Source organism: Lepidochelys kempii, chromosome 7 (assembly GCF_965140285.1).
Source record: "Lepidochelys kempii isolate rLepKem1 chromosome 7, rLepKem1.hap1, whole genome shotgun sequence".
Lineage (NCBI taxonomy): Eukaryota > Metazoa > Chordata > Testudines > Cheloniidae > Lepidochelys > Lepidochelys kempii.
Genome location: NC_136386.1, coordinates 1,945,584 through 1,968,144, shown reverse-complemented (window position 1 = coordinate 1,968,144; position 22,561 = coordinate 1,945,584). Strand labels below are relative to the sequence as shown.

General features: G+C 43.0%; 2 protein-coding genes across 11 annotated transcripts in view; one reads left to right on the top strand and one right to left on the bottom strand.

The window, feature by feature from the left end:
- The first annotated feature begins 2,333 nt into the window (after window positions 1–2,333).
- On the top strand, window positions 2,334–9,162 carry PDHB (pyruvate dehydrogenase E1 subunit beta). Of its 2 annotated transcripts, XM_073350908.2 has the most exons (10): window positions 2,341–2,432; window positions 2,505–2,567; window positions 2,856–2,963; window positions 3,049–3,111; window positions 3,188–3,223; window positions 3,370–3,655; window positions 5,191–5,301; window positions 6,071–6,162; window positions 7,273–7,414; window positions 8,073–9,162. In XM_073350908.2, the coding sequence occupies exons 1-10, from the start codon at window positions 2,379–2,381 to the stop codon at window positions 8,216–8,218; spliced, it is 1,101 nt and encodes a 366-aa protein (XP_073207009.1). In that variant the 5' UTR covers window positions 2,341–2,378; the 3' UTR covers window positions 8,219–9,162. The 2 variants fall into 2 exon arrangements, with proteins under 2 accessions (XP_073207007.2, XP_073207009.1); XM_073350906.2 differs by having other exon boundaries at window positions 2,334–2,567.
- Window positions 5,005–22,561, bottom strand: part of PXK (PX domain containing serine/threonine kinase like) — a 63,236-nt gene continuing 45,679 nt past the window's right edge. For 2 of the 9 annotated variants that reach the window (XM_073350901.2, XM_073350903.2), the window contains exons 18-19: window positions 16,163–16,192; window positions 10,865–10,953 (exon numbers count right to left, since the gene is read on the bottom strand). In XM_073350901.2, coding sequence (XP_073207002.1) covers window positions 16,176–16,192 — 17 coding nt within the window. In that variant the 3' untranslated portion in view covers window positions 10,865–10,953; window positions 16,163–16,175. Of the gene's footprint in view, window positions 7,153–7,210; window positions 7,526–8,550; window positions 8,643–9,739; window positions 10,954–16,157; window positions 16,193–22,561 lie in introns of those variants that run through there. The other 7 variants (XM_073350904.2, XM_073350897.2, XR_012159742.2 and 4 more) reach the window with 6 other exon arrangements.

Here is a 22,561-nt window from a genome sequence, read left to right as displayed (position 1 = left end):
CTGTGTTTCCTATCTTTTAACTGAGTTGCCAATCCATGAGAGGTACCTTCCCTCTTATCCCGTGACAGCTTACTTTGCTTAAGAGCCTTTGGCAATGGACCTTGTCAAAGGCTTTCTGAATACCTAAGTACACTATGCCACTGGATCCCCCTTGTCCACATGCTTGTTGACCCCCTCACAGAATTCTAGTAGATTGGTGAGGCAGGATTTCCCTTTACAGAAACCATGCTGACTCTTCCCCCAACAAATTCTGTTAATCTGTGTGCCTGCCAGCCATTAGTTTAAAAACTGCTCTACAACACTTTCACTGTGAAGTGCCAGCAGTCTGGTTCCATGTTGGTTGAGGTGGAGCCCACCCTTCCTGTACAGGCTCCACCTAAAGAGTGGTGCCAGCAGTGATATTTCTAGTCTGACCCCTGCTTTGGATACACCGATCCAGCCCCATTTTGATGGATCTCTCCCATCTCATTAACTTCACTTTCAGATAGACACAAGGCACTCTGGGGCCATCATGGCTACATCACAGGGAGACAGTGTCCCTGTGGAGCAGCACAGGCGCTGCGTGACACAGAAGACACACCCTGGCTGTGCAGAGCCCAGTCCCAGGGGCGCCACTTCAGGCTCCAGGGTGGTGTCTGGAAACCCCATTAATGTGTTGGTGCAAGTGTTGTGGTCTTGTGACTTCACTGTCTGACACCACACTCAAACACTGGGACACAGCACAGCAGCCAGAATCGTGCAAGGCAACTACCAAAGTCTCCCCAGTACCAGCTGAACCTTGGGCAGTGGGATGCAAGTGCTGCTCTCATCTTCTGGGCTGAGACCTGTGGCCTGCAGCTCTGCTCCTTTAGGCTAATGGAACGTTCTGCTACTACAAGAATGAAGCCCATGTGCAGGACTCAGCACTTTCTCAAGAGCCAGCAGAGCGTGGAACAAGTGCCCACAGACAGTAAGGACCATCGCAAACCTCAGTCCCTTTCACTCCAAGTGCCAAGATCACCTTTTCAACCTGCAGTCCCTATCATAACCACAGAGGTGTATAACGTGGCCAGATTTGGGCAGATTTTCACAGGCACATCCCTGATGCTACGGCAACCACCCTGCTAAGTTTCAAATCCCTGTGCCGAGGCACGGGCGCATGACATCTCTGAACGAAAAACACTAACTCTAATTTTTTTATGTGGTCAAAGATAACAACTTTTCCCCAAAAAGAACAGGAGGACTTGTGGCACCTTAGAGACTAACAAATTTATTTGAGCATAAGCTTTCGTGAGCTACAGCTCACTTCATTGGATGCATGCAGTGGGAAATACAGTGGGGAGATTTATATACACAGGTTTCAGAGTAACAGCCGTGTTAGTCTGTATTCGCAAAAAGAACAGGAGGACTTGTGGCACCTTAGACACTAACCAATTTATTTGAGCATAAGCTTTCGTGAGCTACAGCTTACTTCATCAGATGCAAACTGTGGAATGTGTAGAAGATCTTTTTATACACACAAAGCATGAAAAAATACCTCCCCTCACCCCACTCTCCTGCTGGTAATAGCTTATCTAAAGTGATCACTCTCCTTACAATGTGTATGATAATCAAGTTGGGCCATTTCCAGCACAAATAACAATGGGAGTTACCATACACACTGTAACAAGAGTGATCAGGTAAGGTGAGCTATAGCCAGCAGAAGAGTGGGGAGGGAGGGAACCTTTTGTAGTGATAATCAAGGTGGGCCATTTCCAGCAGTCGACAAGAACGTGAGGAACAATGGGGGGGGGGGGAGGAATAAACGTGGGGAAATAGTTTTACTTTGTGTAATGACCCATCCACTCCCAGTCTCTATTCAAGCCTAAGTTAATTGTACCCAGTTTGCAAATTAATTCCAATTCAGCAGTCTGTTTTTGAATTTTTTTTTGTTGAAGAATTGCCACTTTTAGGTCTGTAATCCAATGACCAAAGAGATTGAAGTGTTCCCTGCACCCACCAGGCTGAAATCCAGCGTGGCCAGCGTCAGGCCAAACCAGCGAAGTCTGACAACATCAGCAGCTGGAGACAAGTCTTCCATGGGCTCCTGCCCTCCGGGGAAGGCAAAGCTGTAAAGGATGGCGTCTCCGTACTAGCTTTGGTCCAAGCCGCTCACCGTACTCGCAGGGCAAGACGACGTTCGGCCCGCGGGTTGGCGGAACCCGCTCAAGGCGCCGAAGGGCGGAAGCGAGGCAAAGCCATCCCCTGCGGCCGCTTCTGTCTCTTCTCGCGATAACAGTGAGTAGCTCCGCCCCCTGCGCCCGGCTGCCGGGCAGTGACGGGGCGGTCCCGGCTTTGATTGGACAGACAGGGTGTGACGCAGTGACGTAGGGGGCCGACAGGCAGAGGGCAGGGGCAAGATGGCGGCTGCCGCAGGGGCACTGAGGAGGCTGGTGCGATGCGGGCCCCAGCAGGTAGGGCCGGGCCGGGCCGGCTGCCCCCGCCCCGCCGGCTCCGTGTTAACGCGTGTCCCCGTCTCTCCGCAGGGCCTGGGGCGGCTGCTGCAGCTGCGCCGCGGGATTCACGGGACCGCGCCGGCCGCCGCCCAGGTAACGGGGTCACCGGGGGGGGGAGGGGCAGCCCCCCCCGTTCCCGCCGGGGCGGGGGCTGGGAACGGGCCAGGCCCGTGGCACCGCGGAGAGCGGCGGGTTGTGGGGCGGGCCCGGGTCCGTCACTTGGCCGAGGCGCTGGCGGCGTCGCCACCTGTTTTCGGGGCGGGGGGGCGGGGCGGGGCCGGGCCGGGCCGGGCCGGGGGGGGCAGCGTGCGGCCGCTCTCCGGGAGCCGCGGGTTTGCTGCGCTCCAGACTTGCCCTGAGCGGCTGATCTGTCTTCCGCAGGTGACTGTCCGCGATGCATTAAATCAGGCATTAGATGAGGAGCTGGAGAGGGACGAGACGGTGTTTCTGTTGGGAGAGGAAGTTGCCCAGTATGATGGTGCGTACAAGGTGAGGGGACTCCTGTTTATTAACTGAATTAACTAGTATTTGGAAATATAATCTTAGCAACCCAGATTTTCTTTGCTAATTGCAGGTTAGCCGAGGTCTCTGGAAGAAATATGGAGACAAGAGAATAATAGATACTCCTATATCAGAGGTATGAATAAATTAGCAATCCCTCCTCCCTCATTTTTTGTAGTCATACTCATTCTTCGTTTCTTTTTCTTTTTAAGATGGGCTTTACAGGAATTGCTGTAGGTGCTGCTATGGTAAGTAATTTCTGACACTTTGAAGTGGGATCAGTTTTCTCTTGGTTTAATTCATTTAACAGAAAAATGTTAAATGCAAAATACTTTGCTATTATGATAGTTAAACTAGTGTTTTAACTACTAATATAGCTGTCTTAATTTAACAGGCTGGGTTGAGGCCGATTTGTGAATTCATGACCTTCAACTTCTCCATGCAAGCAATTGATCAAGTTATAAATTCTGCTGCCAAGACACTTTATATGTCTGCAGGCATAGTGCCTGTCCCAGTTGTCTTCAGAGGTCCCAATGGTGCCTCAGCTGGAGTAGGAGCACAACATTCACAGTGCTTTGCTGCTTGGTATGGGCATTGTCCTGGACTGAAAGTAGTCAGCCCTTGGAGTTCAGAGGATGCAAAAGGTCTACTTAAAGCATCAGTCCGGGATGACAATCCAGGTGAATGGAACTTTTTATAAATACCATGGTCTAATGATTAAGCACTAGCTGCTTAAACTTATTCTCCAATTAGTCTCTGAATGAATTTTTTTTAAAGCAAATTTAAATATTTGATTAACTCCTAAACTGTTTAAAATCACTGCTTTATTGCAAAGATTCTCCATGCCCTTATAGGAGCTATTAGGGTCTCTCTGCACACTTTTCCTAGCATAGAGTATCTGCAGCTGACTTCAACACAAGTTATAGGATCAATTTATGCCTTTCCCAGCTAAGCTTCAGTGCGTGGTTAAGAACTTCACAGAAAATTAACACTATTGAAGTTGAGGTGTCCCAGATAAACAAACTACACACACAAGCTTCTAACTCCCCTAGTTATAAATTACTAGTTACTAACTCAGTAGTGCCGTCTTGTTGAATCTACATTCATAGAATAGAAAAGTCAAAGTTACTCTGTCCATTAACCATACCGCACAAATCACTGTAGTATCGGGCACCTTTGATGCATTGATTTTTAAAGACTAACACCATAACAATGAACTTGGGAATTTTAAGGGCGCATGCTGCATACAGTGGCTTTAATGGTAGCAGGCACAAATGACTATGCATCTATCACTTGGTGGTGATTCTCCTCCTCTCTCCAGAGAGAGAAGCATGTGGAGTGTCTTGTTTTGGTACTGTGTCTTTAATAAATACCTATTACTCTGTGTTTATATTAGAAAATGCAAAGTCAGAGAAATGTGCCTGGCACTTGGAGCAGAAAGCGGTATGGCTTGTGATAGATTTTAGTTCCTGGTGGAATTCATTCCAGAGTATTAGACTCGCCTCCTGGGAAAGTTCTGTCTCCTATACAAATGAGTTTAACTACTATTGTTGAGAGTTCCATTATGTCAAAGTTCTCTTTTTTAAAATCTTCCTAAAACATGATATGACTTTTTTGCAGACTTCCAGGAACTTAAAGGGAGAAATCTTACACAAACTCCTGGCCCTAGTTCCTCTTGTTTAAATTCAATTTAGAGTGAGAATAGGGAGATCCAGATGTTTAATTTCTGTAGTGACCAAGTAGAAAAAGAAAGTTAATACTGTATTGCCCTATTAAGGAACTAGTTTCCTGCATTCTTTCCCACATGAATAATGGGACTGCTCATAGGAAAGGTGGTTGGATCAGGTCTTAGGCTTCTGCCTACCAAACTGAATATCTCAAATCACCAAACTTACGGTTTTTGGGGTTTTTTGTTTTGTTTTTTACCATGTTAACAAACAGGATCATTTAGTCAAACTTTTAAAACAGTCTAGCGGCTCAGGTTAACTGAGTCATTTTTCATGCTGATACAAATATGCTACCCAAACTATGCTTTTATTGCATTTATTGTTCACCCTCTTGTAAGTAAGCTGAGTTTAGCATCATGGAGCCCCCTAACACTTTAGGAATTTGGGGGGAGGGTAGAGTAGGGAGGAGAGGCTGGATGATGCTGTATAGTGCTTTCATCTGGAGAAGTGCATCAAACTAACCAAGTAAGCACTTGATGTTTTTTCAGTTGTGATGCTGGAAAATGAATTGATGTACGGAGTCCCTTTTGAAATGTCAGAAGAAGCTCAGTCAAAGGACTTTCTTGTTCCTATTGGAAAAGCCAAAATAGAAAGGCAAGGTAAGTTCAGAATACTCTTAACACTTCACATAATCTGATCCTCAAATTCTCCTACTCTGTTGGGTCGCTTTAATTAATAGCGTATTTCCCATACAAAACACTCTCTCTTCCTGTGGAATAGGAAAATATTTAAAGGGACAGAATTCTAAAGTCCAAACTCAACTTCTAACATACTGTACTAACCTCATGTTAATAAAACAGAACATCACTTGGTCCCATCCTTTTGGTCACAATATCTTGGTTGTTAGAAAAAAGGTGCGATTCTGGATCAAGACTGGAATGAACCAGGTAATAGACCTATGTGCTGCTGAGTGAAATCTGTCACATTTCTCTTCCTTCCTTGCATGTAGACAACCACTTTTGTTTAGAATCTTAGTGACCTTTGAGGTGCTGAACAAACTTGCAGTGGTTCAAATTTCTTATTATACATAAGTTCGTTTGCAGTGATGAGAACTTCATAGCCATACCATGCAAGTTGCTACTACTCATTCTGCATGCAGAGTATAAGTGTCGGACGCTTCAAATACGCAAACTCAGGATGAGTTCAGATGTTGAATTTCAGGCTATTCCTAATGTATAAATCACTTCTGAATAGACTAAAAAAGTCCATTTAAATCAATGTTCAGTCCTTATGTACTTACTATTTCAAAACTGGACTGTGTTGTCTTGAGCTCATAAGGCTACTTATAGCTACTTAGATCTTCCCACACCCTGACTTCTGTAGTTAACTCTTATGTAACTTGATCCATCACCAACTTCTGTGTTTCAGGAACCCATGTTACTTTAGTGTCACACTCCAGATCTGTTGGACACTGTCTGGAAGCAGCTGCTGTACTTGTCAAAGAAGGTGTGGAGTGTGAGGTGTGTTATGGGAGGATTCCAGTCTCTAGTGAAGAAATTCCTTACTGTTTTTAAAATTGAACTAAGGCCATGCAAAATTAAGTCTAGTAAACTGTTTGCACTTCAAAGTACTCTTTCATCACTGATTTAAACAATGATGGAGACAAATGTGTTCCTTGCATGTATCTGCCATCCCCTGATTTCCCATCATAGAGCTGGGGCCAAATTAATACCATGTATGTAAGTCAAAATCACAAAAGGGAAGCTTGTGTTTGAGAGGGTCTGTTTATGCATGGCAGTAGTGCTGCAGCTAGGCAGGATGACATTTAGTGGGATTCCTAAAAGGTGACCAGGGGTTTGTCTAAACAGTTGTAGCAGTTTAAAGTGGGGTTTATTTTTAACTGATTCAGTTAAATCAAAGGCTGTGTAGACATTCAAATCAGTATAAGTCTGGCTTATATTGATCTAGCTTCTTAGGAACAGGCTATAAGCCATACTGATATAGGTCAAGTCTATATTGATTCTAGCATCTAGCCCTTTCACTAATTGGTCTTAAAATCACTTAGTTAAGGTAAACGGATGTGCTCTGTGCGTGTGTTCATATTTTAAACTACGTAGAGACAGTGAAAGGGCTATTGTTTGCCTTGATCCAAGGAGGCTTAAAGCAGAAACACAAGTGAATGTCTGTGCAAGGCTCATTGCTTACACCTCTGTATGAAGGGAGGGGATGACCAGAAAGTCAGACTTCTGACATGCTGGAGGGTGTGAGAGGAGTCTGTAGCATGATGATGTGGCTAAAATTAGTCCTCTACATGCAGGTAGAAGCATCCTATCCTAGAACAAAGTGAGTAGTTCCTCTTTGTACTGTGGGTGTGACTACAGCTGAAATACAGAATTTAGGTACCTCTGCAGAGGAAAGAGATAGCTAAAATAATGGCTGCCGAATACACACCGTTGGAGGAAATGCCCTAGATCTCAGTTTGAAGTGTTGCCTTTCTTTAGCCACTTGTCCTTGAGAGGATAAGAACAAAGTAATAAGATGAAGTTAAAGGTTAGAGTACTCACTTACGCAATTATAGATAGGCTTAAAGGACCTCTTGCAAAAATAAAACACTTAACACTCTCTCTAAGGTGGTAAACCTCCGTACCATTAGACCAATGGATGTGGAAAGTATAGAAGCCAGTGTTGTGAAGACAAATCATCTTATAACAGTGGAAGGAGGCTGGCCGCAGTTTGGAGTAGGAGCTGAAATTTGTGCTAGGATCATGGAAGGTAGGTCATAATAGCTTCTGAAGCTTATTTAACTTTGTATTGTATGTTTCCAAAGTTAGCTCACTAACCTTAAACATACTACTCTCATGATACATGAGCTGCTCCAGACAACTGTTTTTGTGGGAAGGAAAAGAAGGAAATTTCTAGTCAAATCAAGGTTCAGGTTTTCTGTTAGACTTTTAACCATTTAACTTAACAAAAGCACATACCAGTGAAAACCTTTGCCCCTTTATTCTACTGTGGCCTATCCCCCTAGAGCCAGAGCTTGCAGAGGCTGTGTAGGTGGTAGTGAGTTAGGCAACCTGGTAACGTGCCCTAGAAGGGAATGTGGGAGACACATCTTCCGCTCCCCCCCCCGGTAAACTTTCATTGAAGGTGCAAAAACAACAAGGAATCCTTGTGGCACCTTAAAGACTAATAAATTTATTTAGGCATAAGCTTTTGTGGGCTAGAATCCACTTCATCAGATGCATCATGAATGTGTGAAGATGGTGAGAATTAAGCAAGAATGTCTATAGGTTTAGGGTTAACACATCAAAGGTCGGCTCCAGGAGTAAAGGGATTGGCCCATGGATCACTTTGAGACCCTAACTCCTTTGATGAAAGCTGTAGCTAAAAATACATTGGCCTTTCCTAAGACCTTTTTATTCTATTCCAGGACCTGCCTTTAACTATTTGGATGCTCCAGCTGTGCGTCTCACAGGTGCAGATGTTCCTATGCCTTATGCAAAGATTTTGGAAGACAACTGCTTACCTCAAGTGAAAGATATCATATTTGCAGTGAAGAAAATATTAAATATCTAGGTTGTATATACAGGGTGCTCTTCCAAAGTGTGTCTTAAGAGCATTAATGGAATGGACTACACACACTTACTCATAATGTTGTATAGCTCTATTGAGCTCTTTGTACTGAAGGAAAAGTTCAGGTGACCTTTTAAATGTATTTATGTAGTTAATCTGTGTTTAGTGGGTCACCCTCTCAGCTACTTTCTTCTACTGAGCTAAGCACACTTACATGTATGGGTGCCAGACTGAGTCTGTAAAGTGTGAATCTGTATTAAAAGCCTTAGGAAAACAGTATCTAAATAAGCCTCCCTCTGTGCCATTTACAAATGGTAAAAGAAATAAAGGGTCACCTGTGCTCTGAGTTGCTTCTGTGGAACTTGGGGAGAAGAGAGGTAAATTGCAAGGGCCAATGAGAGATGCTGGCTGCAGTACATTGGTTGCCCTAGTTTGGTGGAGAAAAGAAGAATGGGTGTAGGTGAGTTTTTAGAAAAAACAAATCCCATGCTCTTGGCAGCTGTAACTAATGAGCTGCAGGACTCAAGGTGCAGTTTCTCTAAAAATACTAATTTATTATGATTGTGGAGCTGCCAACTGTGTGCAAGATCAGTCTCAAGAAAATCCTTTTGCTGTACAGGTGCTTTCATACCTTATGGTGTCCAGTACTAGAGCTTTCCCTGGGTCAGATAAGAAACTGATTGTAGAGAGGAAATAAGTCAGTATGGACTATTTTTGTTCAATCCAAGATAAGCTGCTCCACATAAGTTTAGAAGATCAGTATTTAGAGTCTTAACCCTTTTTAGCAGTTTAAATCCTGTGACTATACTAACAGCAGCACCTGTTCAAAAATTTTTAATCTTAATTATTCCTCATTCATCCACTCAGTTTCACCACAGGAGTAATCCATGATCAAGTCCTGGTAAAATAAAAGATCTTTTAAAAAAAAAAACAAATATATATAGAGAGAGAGAAAAGGAGGACTTGTGGCATCTTAGAGACTAACCAATTTATTTGAGCATAAGCTTTTGTGAGCTACAGCTCCTCGTACGAGGTTAGAGAGCTTGATTGCTAAGTGATCTTAACTTCAGAAATAATGGAACCCTTGTTTGGATGTTGTAAAACCACTCCTAACCCCAATAAGGAAATGAGAGTAGATAGCAAAGGTGCTGTGTTTAAAAAAGGAGGCAACAGTGAAGTCATTTTAGAGAAACTAGACAAGTGCTGTTACTTTAAGAGTGCTTCCCTCTAGAACAATGGTTTTAGGAGAAGCTAGTGATAATCACCACAGCCTGTCAGCATTGTTGTCATGTATCAGTCACTGTCAGATGCAGTACCAAACTGTATCTTCATGGAGGGAACTGAATTAGCCTCACTCACCTACCCAAGGAGCTGAATTCCTTCCCTTTGCATGGACAGTCAGCAAGCTGATGTAGCACTAGCCTGTCATTTCAGTACTTACCACTTAAATGCAGGGTGTAGAAGCTTCTGCTGCATTCGATTCTCTATTTTACAGCCCAACTTATTTTAAAGCAGTAACCCTCATTCTCTGACTGGAGGAATTCCAGTGACATTTATTTTAATAAAAATATGACTGATATATCACAGGTTACATGAAACTTTATACACAATGACATTCTCTGCATAGTAAACACTGATGTGTACTTGAATTTAAAATGGATTATCTATAATCCTTTAAAGTGCAATTTGTTTAAGGTTTTAAGCAAATCATAGAATAAAAGGATCTTTTCAGTCAGCATTTTAAAACAAAGTGTTCTGCAACTTCCCCAAGAACAAGATTAATTTCATATGGATGCAAAATTTGCCTGAGTTGAAAACTCCCCAATCCAGAACTTGTGTTGATTAATCAGTGCCAATTAACTCCCATTTTATTGCCTGAATTAACAGGCTGTTTGTTTCCCCAGCACATGTGGTAACTAGAAACAGCTACATGTACTGTTGGAATGACCACCCTAAACATTAGTTACATATAAGCATGAGAAGCATTCATGCTACACTGTTGAATATGCCATAGAGAGAGTTAAATCTACAGTTCCCTCACCAGTGTACTACACTTTGGATTAAGTGCTTTTTTTAAAAAAAATTTTCTAAAGTAAATGGCTGGTTTTTGATGCAGCAAAAATGTAATGTGCCAACTACAAGGAATTGTAGGAAAATAGGGCAGACTAACATTAGATTTTCAAGTGTGTTTGAAACAAGGGGTAGGGTGGAATCAGATGTACTGAGTCAGTATCCTCATATTTGTTCCTATTTTCAGATGGTAAAAATATGGCTTTACCTCCCTCCCTCCCCAAAAATCACTTAAAATGAACTTTAGTTAACTGGAATAAATGAAGTCAAGAGTTACCACAATATGGCAATGCAGTTCAAACAACGTAGTGCTGCTACTCAAGGACAAGGAGAAATTTCTCTAGAAAAAGCTGAAATGGCTCTGAACAAACAGCTGCAAAATAATAGACCACCATGAAGTGGCTGATCATGCCTCAACTTAGGACATTTGTTCAAGGGAAAAATATCCGATCCTGCTGTCAAGAGTTAACTTCAGCTGATCCTGGGAACACTGTAGTCACACGTGTCTGCTTTCTTCAAAGCTCCTTTCTGAAAGTTTTGAATGGAGCTAAGTAAGGCTTCTCGGCTGGCACTGGCAGCAGGCGAAGGGTCAGGATGCACTGCCCCATCCATTGGAGGAGGGAGTGGAGGAGCTGCTGGTGGTGGCGGCGGGGGCATAGTTGACACTCCTGTTAAAATGAGACAGTAATTACACAAGAAACCACCACATTAGCTGACCAAAAACAAGACTAAGCTGATCTAATAATTGCAGCTACCTTGCTAGAATAATAAATCAACTAAAGAAGTCATTTACCCAAGTAAATATGTAACTTCTTGAGTATTGCAAATAGGAATCAGATTGTGGAGAAGGAGGACATAGAAATTAGATGCGAGAAAGACCTAGGAGATCACATCCATCCTCCTGTAAGTGCAGGCTATACAGTCCCCTGATAAGAGATCATCCAAGTCACCTTTGAAGAGAAGCCCTGGATGCCCAGTTACTTGGAGACTCAAGGGGCCATACAACTACAAATTATAAGAATCTTGTGCTGGCTGAGGGATGAAATTAAATGATTTCCAGGACTTTCCCCTCATCTCTGATTCCTGCGGTTTGTTTCTTAGTGCTAACACCAAGTGAAGCAGTCTGCCCCCATCTCACAAAGCCAGACCCAATAAATAAAATAGTTGGGCTGTGGCATTAAGTCTCTTACTATGTCCCAGATGTAGCTACACTGTAAAGTCTGGTTTTTTTCCCTCTAGCCAGATTTTCCAGTCCATAAATTCTGTTTTTAGGTCATTCGCTATACATGAAAGTATTGATAAGGGGTATAAAGACTCATTTTCTAAGAAATAGAAAAAGGCAAGTTCCTATTAAAATTAGTTATTGAGTAGTGATATCCTTTTGTAGATTACACTGCATCACAAGTTCTTACAAGGGCCACAAAGAGACCAGAGTGCTGGCCAGTGGCACTTTTAGCACTGAAAAATCTTGACTTGCGTTGCTACATTCTGGGTTCTAGATCAGTTCTCAACCTTTTCTTTCTGAGGTCCTGCGATATACTATAAAAACTCCCTGACCCAGCTGTGCCACAACTGTTTTTTTGCATATAAAAGCCAGGGCTGGTGTTCAGGGATAGCAAGCAGGACAATCACTTGGGGCCCCACACCACAGGGGGCACCACAAAGCTAAGTTGCTCAGGCTTCGACTTCAGCCCCAGGTGGTGGGGCTCAGGCCCCGGGGCTGCAGTCCCACATGGTGGGGCTTCAGCTCTGCCCTGGGCCCCAGTGAGTCTAATGCTGGCCTGCTTGGCAGACCCCCTGAAACCTGTTCACAGCCCCACGGTGGGCCCCAGACCCCTGGTTGAGAACCACTGGTCTAGATCACACATACGCTTCACTTTCTGTAACTCAGTGTGTCAACTTCACACTCTTACATCAAAAATATACAGGCACATAAGAGCCAGAGAGTTTCAGATATGCTCCCTTGCAACCCCACATCGCATGGCCATACAAAGTCAGAGCTGGGAAATTTAGTTAGGCTTGGAAGGATTTGATTTTTTAGCAGCAAATCTTGGTAAACTTCAATTTCACTGTACACAAAGATGAAAAAATATTTCTATGGATAATCAAAATTTGCATATAGGCAAAAAGCTGCTTGAGAACTAGTTTGGTTTAAGGTATTTACATTTTTGACACGTGATGTTGATGGTGTGTGTGTGTGTTAACAGTTTAAAGCCTTAACTTTTTGAATGTGAACATTACTTAAATAATTATTGTCTGACCTCCCCCACTGTCTGCCACCCCCATATTTGCCTGCCACTGAAAATTTAAAATCAATAAAAATAAGAACTTAAACGCATAATTCTGCGCAACTGTGAAAATTTTACTCTAAGAATTAAATGCTTAAAAATTAACATGGATATCAGTTGAAATTAAAAATATATATATAGAATGAATTCTGCCACGCCTATTTATAGCGTGCCCTCTTCTGCCAGATAACAGGATGACTCTTTCCAATACACAAACCACATATTCTGCAAGGGGTAGAGGAGGTCTGATTACATCCATCACCCAGGTACTTTTTGGTGATTTGAGCTAATCAATAGATATTCAGGAAAGAGGGGAATGTGAAAGATACAGCATCGCACTTAGTCATGCCAGGTTTACATGGAGAACATCTGGAGAACACAGAGGTGAAAACTCTGCCATTATCGGACAATGAACGGAAGTGATAAGAGGCTAAGGGAAGCAATAGTTACCAGAGCAGAACCACATGCTGCCATATTTCCATTAACTCAACACTCCCAATGACTACGTAAGAAATTAAGTCACACAGAACGACATTCAAAAGTTATTCAATGCTCAGCCACAAGGAAAGCAGCTGAAGCAATCACTTCCTTCTCAACTTGTTCCAGTCTTCCTTGTTGCTGCTTAGTCTCACACTAGTAAGTGGTGGTGAAAAAATAAGTGCTGTAATAAAACAAGCTGAGTTCTAGAAGGAAAGGACCTTAGTTTGAAACATTTTCAATTTGTGTCAGTTTTAAAGATTGTTCCTATGTGGAAAAATCTACCTCAAAAAGGAGAATGTTTATACAAAAAGCATTTTATTTGGCCAGTGACTTCACTGCATTCCTATGGTTATTGTACTTCGGACACTTGGACAAGAGTGTCCCTTCCTCACAAGCCAGCACCTCCTGCAAGGCGGGGAAGGGGGAGACAATCCTCTGATGGGAAAACAACAGCCTGTTCCTATCGAAATATGTGGCTGTTTCAAGTCTTTGTTTTACTCTCCTCCTCTCCAGTAGAAATGCCAGTGTTCAAAGAAGGACTCCCACACTGGGCAAAGTGGGACCACCTCTCTGTTGCAGAGATTTTGTTTTAAATCCATCCCTCTCTTTGGTAATTGAGCTGGAAGCAAAGTTAATACATATTTGAAAATCAGAGATGGCCCAAATTCATCACTGTAATTCACTGGCCTATCTGATTTGTCCTTATACCAGCACAGATAACTGGACCTGAAAATCTAAGTTTATTAATAACATTTATTGGAAAGTTATCCCCACCATTAGAGTCTCACTAACTAATGTGCTCACTTATGATCAGCAGAGTGTGGGGCAATATTATGAAGAGTGATACTTAAAATTCATGGCAGAAGGAAGAACAAATGGTGATCCACAGCAAAGGCTGAGGCAGGATGGTAAGCATTAAGGTTGAAGTGGTCAGAGTAGAACAAAAGGGTAGGTGAAGTCATCCCACATCCTTATTGTTTAACTTGTGATCAAATGAATTAGCCATTAATATGATATGCCACAAAAGAGTCAAGAGCATCTGAGTAAGGAACGAGATTGCAAAGAGACAAAACAGAGAAACTGATAGGATAGGACAGAGAAAGACTCAGAACACAATAGACAAAGAACAGAGAAGATAACAGACTAAAGAGGCTAAAAAGATGAGTTGTCCAAAACTGAATATGAACAACAAAGGCTGGACTTCTGTAAAGGGACAATGATAATAGTAACATAGAAGGAAAAAAAGGTGTAAACTTGATGAGAACAGAGGTAGAAAAGTCATCATACATCTAATGGTGGATCACTATTTATAAAATCAGTCCAGGGCACTAATGTTACCTAGTTTCTAGACTGGTTAGTGTTTTGGAGGGGGAGATCAGTTTACTTTTTGTACTTTTTTAGAAAGCCCTTAGAGCTACATACTATGTAACGACTGAACTGGAAACAGAACTGCCAGCACCAATGTGCAGTAAGGGGAAACTCAGCTTTTCTCTATTACGGAGGCACTTTAGTTGATCTGACAATTTAAATCTGAATTTAGCCTTAACACAGATGTAGCTATTGAAACCGTGTCTAAGTCAGGCGGGAGAACCACCTACAAACATCATATTTGTTCCATTGGGGCCCATTCCGTCATACACTTACATGAGTGTCTCTACTGACCGGTGTCTAATGGTTTGCAGGACCTGGCCTCTAGTTTATAAAATGTAACAGTTATTTCATTTCAATCAGCACATCTTATAAAAGTGTCAGGCAACAAGTCATCTCTCTGTCCTTCCTCCCTGCGACGGAGTCAATCGGTGACTGGAGACCCTGTGGGCACGTCTGCACTGCAGTGTAAGTCCAAGGTTTGAATGCCAGGTCAGGCCTAATACCCTTCCATTTATATACAAACGGCACAGAACTTGGTGGAGGGTCCAAGCTGTATTGCATTGCAGTGTAAATGCAGCCCCATTGGGCTCATGCTCTGGGAGGCCACAATCCCATGGGCCAACTTTCTTTATCCTCTGCTCAGTCAAGTTTGATGGACAGTCAGTTTTCCCCACACTGCACCACAAACAAGGGTGGGAGTGGCCGGATTCTGGAGAGGGTGCCAAGAAGTCTGGGATATGGGTGGTTGGACTCGGGCCCACACAATGCTGTGTAGACGCTGGAGCCCCAGGTTGGGATCCGAGGTTCAATGATTCCTAACCTGCGGTTATAATTGAGGGTAGACACTCAAACCCTAGGTTAACAAACCAGGGTCTGCTAATTCGAGTTCTACTAACGCTCGGCTTACACTGCAGTGTAAACTTACCCTTAGAGCAGGTCTACACTGCAATTAAAACACCCTTGTCTGATCACTCAGGCTCGCAGGGCTGTAAAATTGCTGTGCAGATGTTTGGGGCTGGACCCCGGGCTCTGGGACCTTCCCCCCTGATTGTGGAGTCCCAGAGCCTGGGCTCCAGCCCAAGCCCAAACATCTACATGGCAAGTGTTACAGCCCCACAAGCATGAGTCAGTTGACATCGGCCAGCCATGGGTGTTTAACTGCAGTGTAGACAGACCCTCACGCACCTAAATATACTTTGGTGCAGTTGCAGCTACTGTCCAGCAGGAAAATACTTTACAATATTTACAGGGAGAAAGTGACTTGATGCAAGAGCTTGGTGAGCAGGAGGCCTTCCCTACAGATATGTTGGAGGACGCTGCTCAGGGCCAATGAATCATTTGTTTATCCCTAGGATTTTATGAATGAACACTCCCAATACCTATCAAGGGTTTTTACGGTGCCATTTTTGTTAAGAGTTTGTTACAAGAAATTGAAAGTTTATCAGATACTGTAAAGCTGAAGCCTGACTTGAAACAAAAAAAACCTCAGTAATGCATTTAAAGCAACAGCAATTGTGAAAATTACATGTTTAAAGGTTGCTAAGAGAATGGGATGCAAACAAAATCATTGTAGCGATAGTTTTTAAAGATGCTATATTTAATTAAAATAATTAATGAAGTAGCTTATGATCTACTTCTTCTTTGTTCCTTTTTTATGCCATGAGAAGGTCTGTGTTCAGCTTTCCCATACAGAAACAGAACATCTTTAAAGAGAGAAATCAGCATTAGCTTACGTTACCGATAATTCATGTTCAAAATGATGTAAGCTCTATTGAAGACAGCAGAAAGAGAGACAGAGACAGAGAGAGAGGATACAAGTCATTATTCTGGTTCTAGTGTCATTCAGTCACACTGTTAGCTGTGCAGTTAGTTAGGTTACCCAATGGTTATGCTCATACATTTCTCTATGAATTAGAACGTATTGATTTTGAACTGTTTTAAAATGCCCTTTATATTAAAAAAGCCAAATAATTGTGCACGTAATGTAATGAAGTACACTTTCTGTACTAAAATCTTTATCGACTGATGAAACATGATGTTTATAATCTCACACAGACACACATCCACCCATCGAAAAATGCCAAATGTCAAACTCGGGGGGGTCTCAAAAGCACTTTTAGTTACACTAAAGTACATCTTACTTAGAGTGATTCAATAATAAAGCTGTATGAGAAGCAGCCATAGGAAATAAAATCCATTCATTTTGTATGTAACATTCCAATAATTTCTTTCTACCCTGAAACATTTAGATTATGTATCTGATCTGTACACTCAAAAAAGGAAGAATAATTAAGGCAGTGAAGTTGGCTCATGGTGATGTAAAAGGCAGAACACCAGCACACCATGACCGTCAGCAGGGCATCTTTCTCCTTGAAGGATTTAAAGCCAAAGAAAAAACACCCATAGTCAAGTCCAAATCCTGCTCCTGGAGTCAACTCCACTTTCAAGATTGATAGATTCTAAGGCCAGAAGGGACCATTATGATGATCAACTCTGATGTGCTGCTTAACACTGCTAGATTGAATAGCCCATTATAAAATGTATTTGTTCCCCATGTAGGTATATAGACTGATCACGTCACCCCTTAACCTTCTCTTTGTTAAACTAAATAGATTGAGCTCCTTGAGTCTCGCACTATAAGGCAAGTTTTCTAATCTTTTAATCAGTCTCACGGCTCTTCTCTGAGCCCTCTCCAATTTCTCAACATCCTTCTTGAATGGTGGCCATCAGAGCTGGACACAGTATTCCAGCAGCAGTCGCACCACTGCCAAATACAGGTATAAAATAACATTTCTATTCCTGCTTGAGATTCCTGTTTATGCATCCCAGGATCACATTAGCTCTTTTAGCCACAGTGTCACATTGGAAGCTCATGTTCAGCTGATTATGCACAAGGACCCCAAATCCTTTTCGGAGTCACTGCTTCCCCAGATAGAGTCCCCCATCCTGTATGTGTGGCCGACATTCTTTGTTTCTAAGGAACAAGGAACACCCATAAGGCAATTGGGGTCACTCACATTAGTAAGGGAAATGGAATTGACCAGAGATGTCCTCTTTCAGCCCCTACCTTCCTGCCTAGAGAAGCTTGCTCATTTATTAATGCTTCCTGGGGTCAGGAGGCATGCAATGAAGAGTGAGTTATACTTTCCCTTTTACAGCATCCTCCATCCCATCTACTTTACGTACAACTTCTGACCACAAAAAATGAATGGATTTTTAAGTGAGAGCAGAATTAATGCAGTCGGAAAAAAAACTGAACATGCAAGGGGAAGTGACAATCACTCTAGCCAAAAGCTCAGAGCCACAGGAACCTGTATTAGAATCAGCATTTGCCACCACCCAAGTAAGATATCTCAAAAAGATTTGGTAGTAAAGCTGAGAGAATAATTTGCAACAAGTTTAGCCTCCTTCTCTTAGCAGCATGTCTGTTAACCAGCCATGATTTCTGTACATGTTATTTGGATTTAATTGATTCATCTTTTGGAACTTTTTGCTCTATGAACAGATTGCAAATGTGACATTTGAGTTTTCTTGCTTTGTTGTAATTTATTAAAGTCACATAGTATGGTTTCTGCTCCATGAGTGGATATGCACACAAGCACTACTGAAACACATTTGTGGGTCCAAATTTCTCTGTGAAAACTCACATATGAGTCTTTGAAATTCACTTTCTGCACTAGAAGTGTTGGAAAGCAAACACTAAAGGGTCATGAACATAGCCAAAGTGAAATCACTGAGAAATTCAGAGGAATATTCATGGATATTTGTTTGCATTACTCATTATTGTTTGCTAGCAGCTTTAGCACTGGCAATATTAAAACTAGGAAACAGAAACCAGCCTGAACTTCCATATTTGGGCACTGATTTGCCTTAACCCTGAATGAAGTGAAGGGAGATGAAGGCATATGGCTCTTTGCAGAATCAGGCCCCTCAGTAAGCAATACATTGAAAGTTATTCAAATCCCTCTAGTTAAGAGGCTGCACATTAGGCACCTCTGCAAGGTCCTTCACGCCACTTAGATTAGGCCATTTTAAAAACAAGTAGGTTTCTATTCCACTAGCTGCTAAGTGCTACACTTTCTAATTGCTAATGGGAAGGCACCACAGAAGGCAATCTACCCTTACTTCCTCTTATGTAGTGCGGTGACGTGGCTAACGCCCCAAGCACAGCGTTGAACGTCACTTACCAACTTCTACCCCCAAAAGGTTCAGTGCAGCACTTCAGCCACAGCATGTGGAGATGTCTAAAGAGAGTTAGCTATTTAGACTCTTAATCCTAGTGCTCACCCAGATCATTGTTTTCCTCCACAAAGTTAATCAATGAAGAGGCAAAGAAATTGGGCTTCGTGACATTTTAAAGGTTCTGCAGGTCTCGCAGCTCTTGAAGGCAACACTGTTAAATGGAAGGAGACTAACTTATGTGCTGTGTGACCCAACTCTGAAAGCAACTAAGACTATAGGCACCATTATACAATGTTCTCATTCACCAGTAAACTCTCTAAATGAGCAGTTTAGTCTGCTGAAAATACTCTCGAGGACGGATCCCTGTATTTTGCCCATGAGGGAATCCAAGTTCAACCACAGCTATAGCCATGGCAAGGCGATGGGACCGTCAGCTGCAGTGTGGGTTTGTTTTTGGAACGTTTTAGGCAGCTTTCGCAAAGATGTGCAACAAAACGCTCCTTATTTACAATAAATAAAATTAATGGTCTCCTCCATATGTGTGGAATTGTACTTCTGTGATACGAAATATAAAATGTAGATGCTAAAAAGAAACCTAAATTGTGCACATAGTACAGCTCTTAATTCACTAGACCTTGCATAACAAGCAGGGCTCTAATAAATGCCTTACGTAAGGGTCCCTTAAAGAACTGCCGGAGTCCCAGGAAAGCTTTGAAAGGAGGACAGTATTCTGAAAGGTTTTGCGGAGCGTTGGTTTCCTGTACTCCTCTCGTTCCCTCTCAAGGCCTGATCCAAAACACACTGAAGTCAGTGGAAAGACTCCCATTGATTTTAATGGCTTTGGATCAGGCCCACACTCAGGTCGGACACCTTGGGATCCAGCTCCCTCTGCTCTCCCTTCCCAGCTCCACATGTGCACAGACGGTACTTTTGCTTGGCTGGCAAGGGGCCTGTTGGGGACAGGGGTTCACGTTTGACACACTTCCCCTCTCATTCCCATTCCCTTCCTCTCGGCATATCCCATCATCACAGCATGCCACATTATCACACAACTGCACTGACTCGAACAGAATCCAGACCAGAAATCTAGAGGAGAAAAGCTTGACACCTCTGCCAGTCACCTCACCAATTAGTTCCCCCATGAAACTTTTGTCCTTAGTCGAGAATCAGGGAATGGGGAATACAGAACGCTGCTTCTGTAGCCTGTATTGTTAAGACACAGATATTCAGGCCTGTCTGTAAAGGCCTATACTCTAAGAATTTAGGTGTATTCTTATCACTTAGCTAGTTATAGAGGTACAAAACAAGGATCAAAATCAGTCTGCCTGTTTATAGGCCTTCTCTCACTGTGACAGTCTAACGCCTTGTTCTTAAGTGAAGGCCTTTGGCTAAGCAGCAGAGGCAGCCATAAGCTGGGAAGCCACCGGTCACAGACTCACATTCCAAACTAGTCACATTGAAAGAAGGTGCTATGGGGCTGTTAGGCATCATTATCAGGACAGGATTGTATTCCCATCACCTCCAGAGAAAGGGAAGAGCCTAGAAGATGTAAAAGGAAACTTAGTTTGATAGCATCCTGTCTGGTAAGAAATCACTTCTCAATAGTTGTGGTTGTGAAAACCCTCATTTCTGTATGTTTTATCTTTATGGCCCCCACTTTTCTATTGTTAATCTGTCTGGTTCTCTAATTGTTTCTGTTTGCTGTATAATTAATTTTGTTGGTTGTAAACCAGATGTGGGCAAACGGGACTGTCCTACCCGGCCCCTGAGCTCCTGGCCCGGGAGGCTGGCCCCCCTCCCCCTCAGCCACACCACCGCACGGCACAATGCTCTGGGCAGCGGGGCTGCAGAGCCCGGCCTGAACCCGGTGCTCTGTGCTGCGGCCTGTCCTGGTGCAGCCACGCTGCCAGCCACCAGTGCTCCAAGCTGCGCGGTAAGGGAACGGGAGGGGGGGGGGGGTGTTGGATAGAGGGCAGGGGAGTTCAGGGGCATGGATAGGGGTTGGGGCAGTCAGAGGGCAGAGAAAAGAGGGGTTGAATGGAAGCAGGGGTCCCGGGGTGGGGGGGGCAGTTAGGGGACGGGGGTCTGGGGGAAGGGGCCCAGGCCATGCCTGGCTGTTTGGGGAGGCACAGACTCCCCTAACCGGCCCTCCATACAATTTCAGAAACCCGATGCGGCCCTCAGGCCAAAAAGTTTGCCCGCCCATGGTGTAAACCAATTAAGGTGGTGGGATATAATTGGTTAGATAATCATGTTACAATATGTTAGGATTGGTTAGTTACATCTCAGTAAAATGATTGGTTAAGGGATAGCTAAGCAGAACTCAAGTTTTACTGTATAGTCTGCAGTCAAATCAGGAAGTAGAGGGAGGGTGGGGGGGGATTGGAATCATGTTTTGCTAACGGGGGGGAATGGGAACGGGAACAGGGACACAGGCAAGGCTCTGTGGTGTCAGACCTGGGAAGGGGACACTGAGGAAGGAAACTGGAATCATGCTTGCTGGAAGTTCACCCCAATAAACATCGAATTGTTTGCACCTTCGGACTTTGGGTATTGTTGCTCTCTGTTCATGCGAGAAGGACCAGGAAAGTCAGCGGGTGAAGGAATAAGGCCTCTAATATGTATCTTCTTTCTTAACAATGTTCTTCAGTTGTGTCAGGTTTTTCCCCCCCATTAGGTCATTTAATGGTTTGGTTGCACACAGAAGTGGAAAAGGCATATTCCTGGTGAAAATCAGAGACCCAAGCCCCCCTAACTTTCTTTATAGCTAATATTTGAAGTGCTAAAATTATATTTAACCACTCCAATTAATGCAAAATTAGATGGTCTTTTTATACCATCCTGTATGTATTCAGTTTACAAAAAATACATTCTTAAATGGTGGCAGTACTAAGAATGCCTGAAACAAATCTGATGTATCAACACAATTTGCATGCCACAGCACTTTTTGATTAACACAAATGCAGGGACAATTTGCATAGAATCAAATATGTTATGGACTAGATCAAGCAGCCAAGAGCACAATGTCAGAAGGATGAGTGACATATGATAGGGTGTTCACACTGGAGATGACACAGAAGCCAAACACACATGCTGAAACTGACAAAGCATATTTCAGTTTAAATCCACATCAATGTCAAGACATGAATCTAAGTAAACAAAAACCTAACTTCATTTCACAAAACAAAGATAACTATTTTCTAAACATCTATCCATTTGGGAAAGGTAGAACTGTTCCTTGCATTTTCACCTAATTCCTCTTTTTTTTTTTTAAAAAATGCATTCAAATCTTGGAGGGAAAAACCCCAACCAAAACATAAAATAAAAGTTGGCACACCTGGAGGATAACAACATTTACTTCAATACAGAGCATACAGTGGCATCCCAGTATCCTAAATCCAGTGGACCTGGAAGACCGAGTCCTTCTTAGAGAGGACATAGTTAATAATTCTCAACATATTCTGAACTTGACAGGGAAAAAACCTCTTTACTGAAGTTTGTGGACTACAGTGTCTTTTAGAAGGTCAGTTAGAACGAACCAACCAACCAACCACACACACTTCCCTAACCAATTAATGTAGCCTAGATGTAGGAGCTAACGCCGTTCAATGCAGCAGGTTCCTTGGACCAGAAATCAGGTGAGCTAGTCACTACTGCACAGGTAGTCGGTATCGATGTTTCCTTCTGAAAACGGATCGTATTAGCACCCTCTAATAATGCTGCTCCTCAGTGAGCCTTACACTTACATTTCAAATGTCAGTGATGTATTGTGGGTTAATACTTGGATCTGCAGCTAACACTCGGGGAGTACAAAGATGATACAAAGCGGCTGAATCACAAAACAGAGCACTCCAGAGCCCGCAGACTGGATCACCAGAAAGCAAAGCACGTTTGTGAAATAACGCAAGGTCCAGAGAATGTCTGGAAAGTACCAATCAAGGTAGGATTAGGGTAG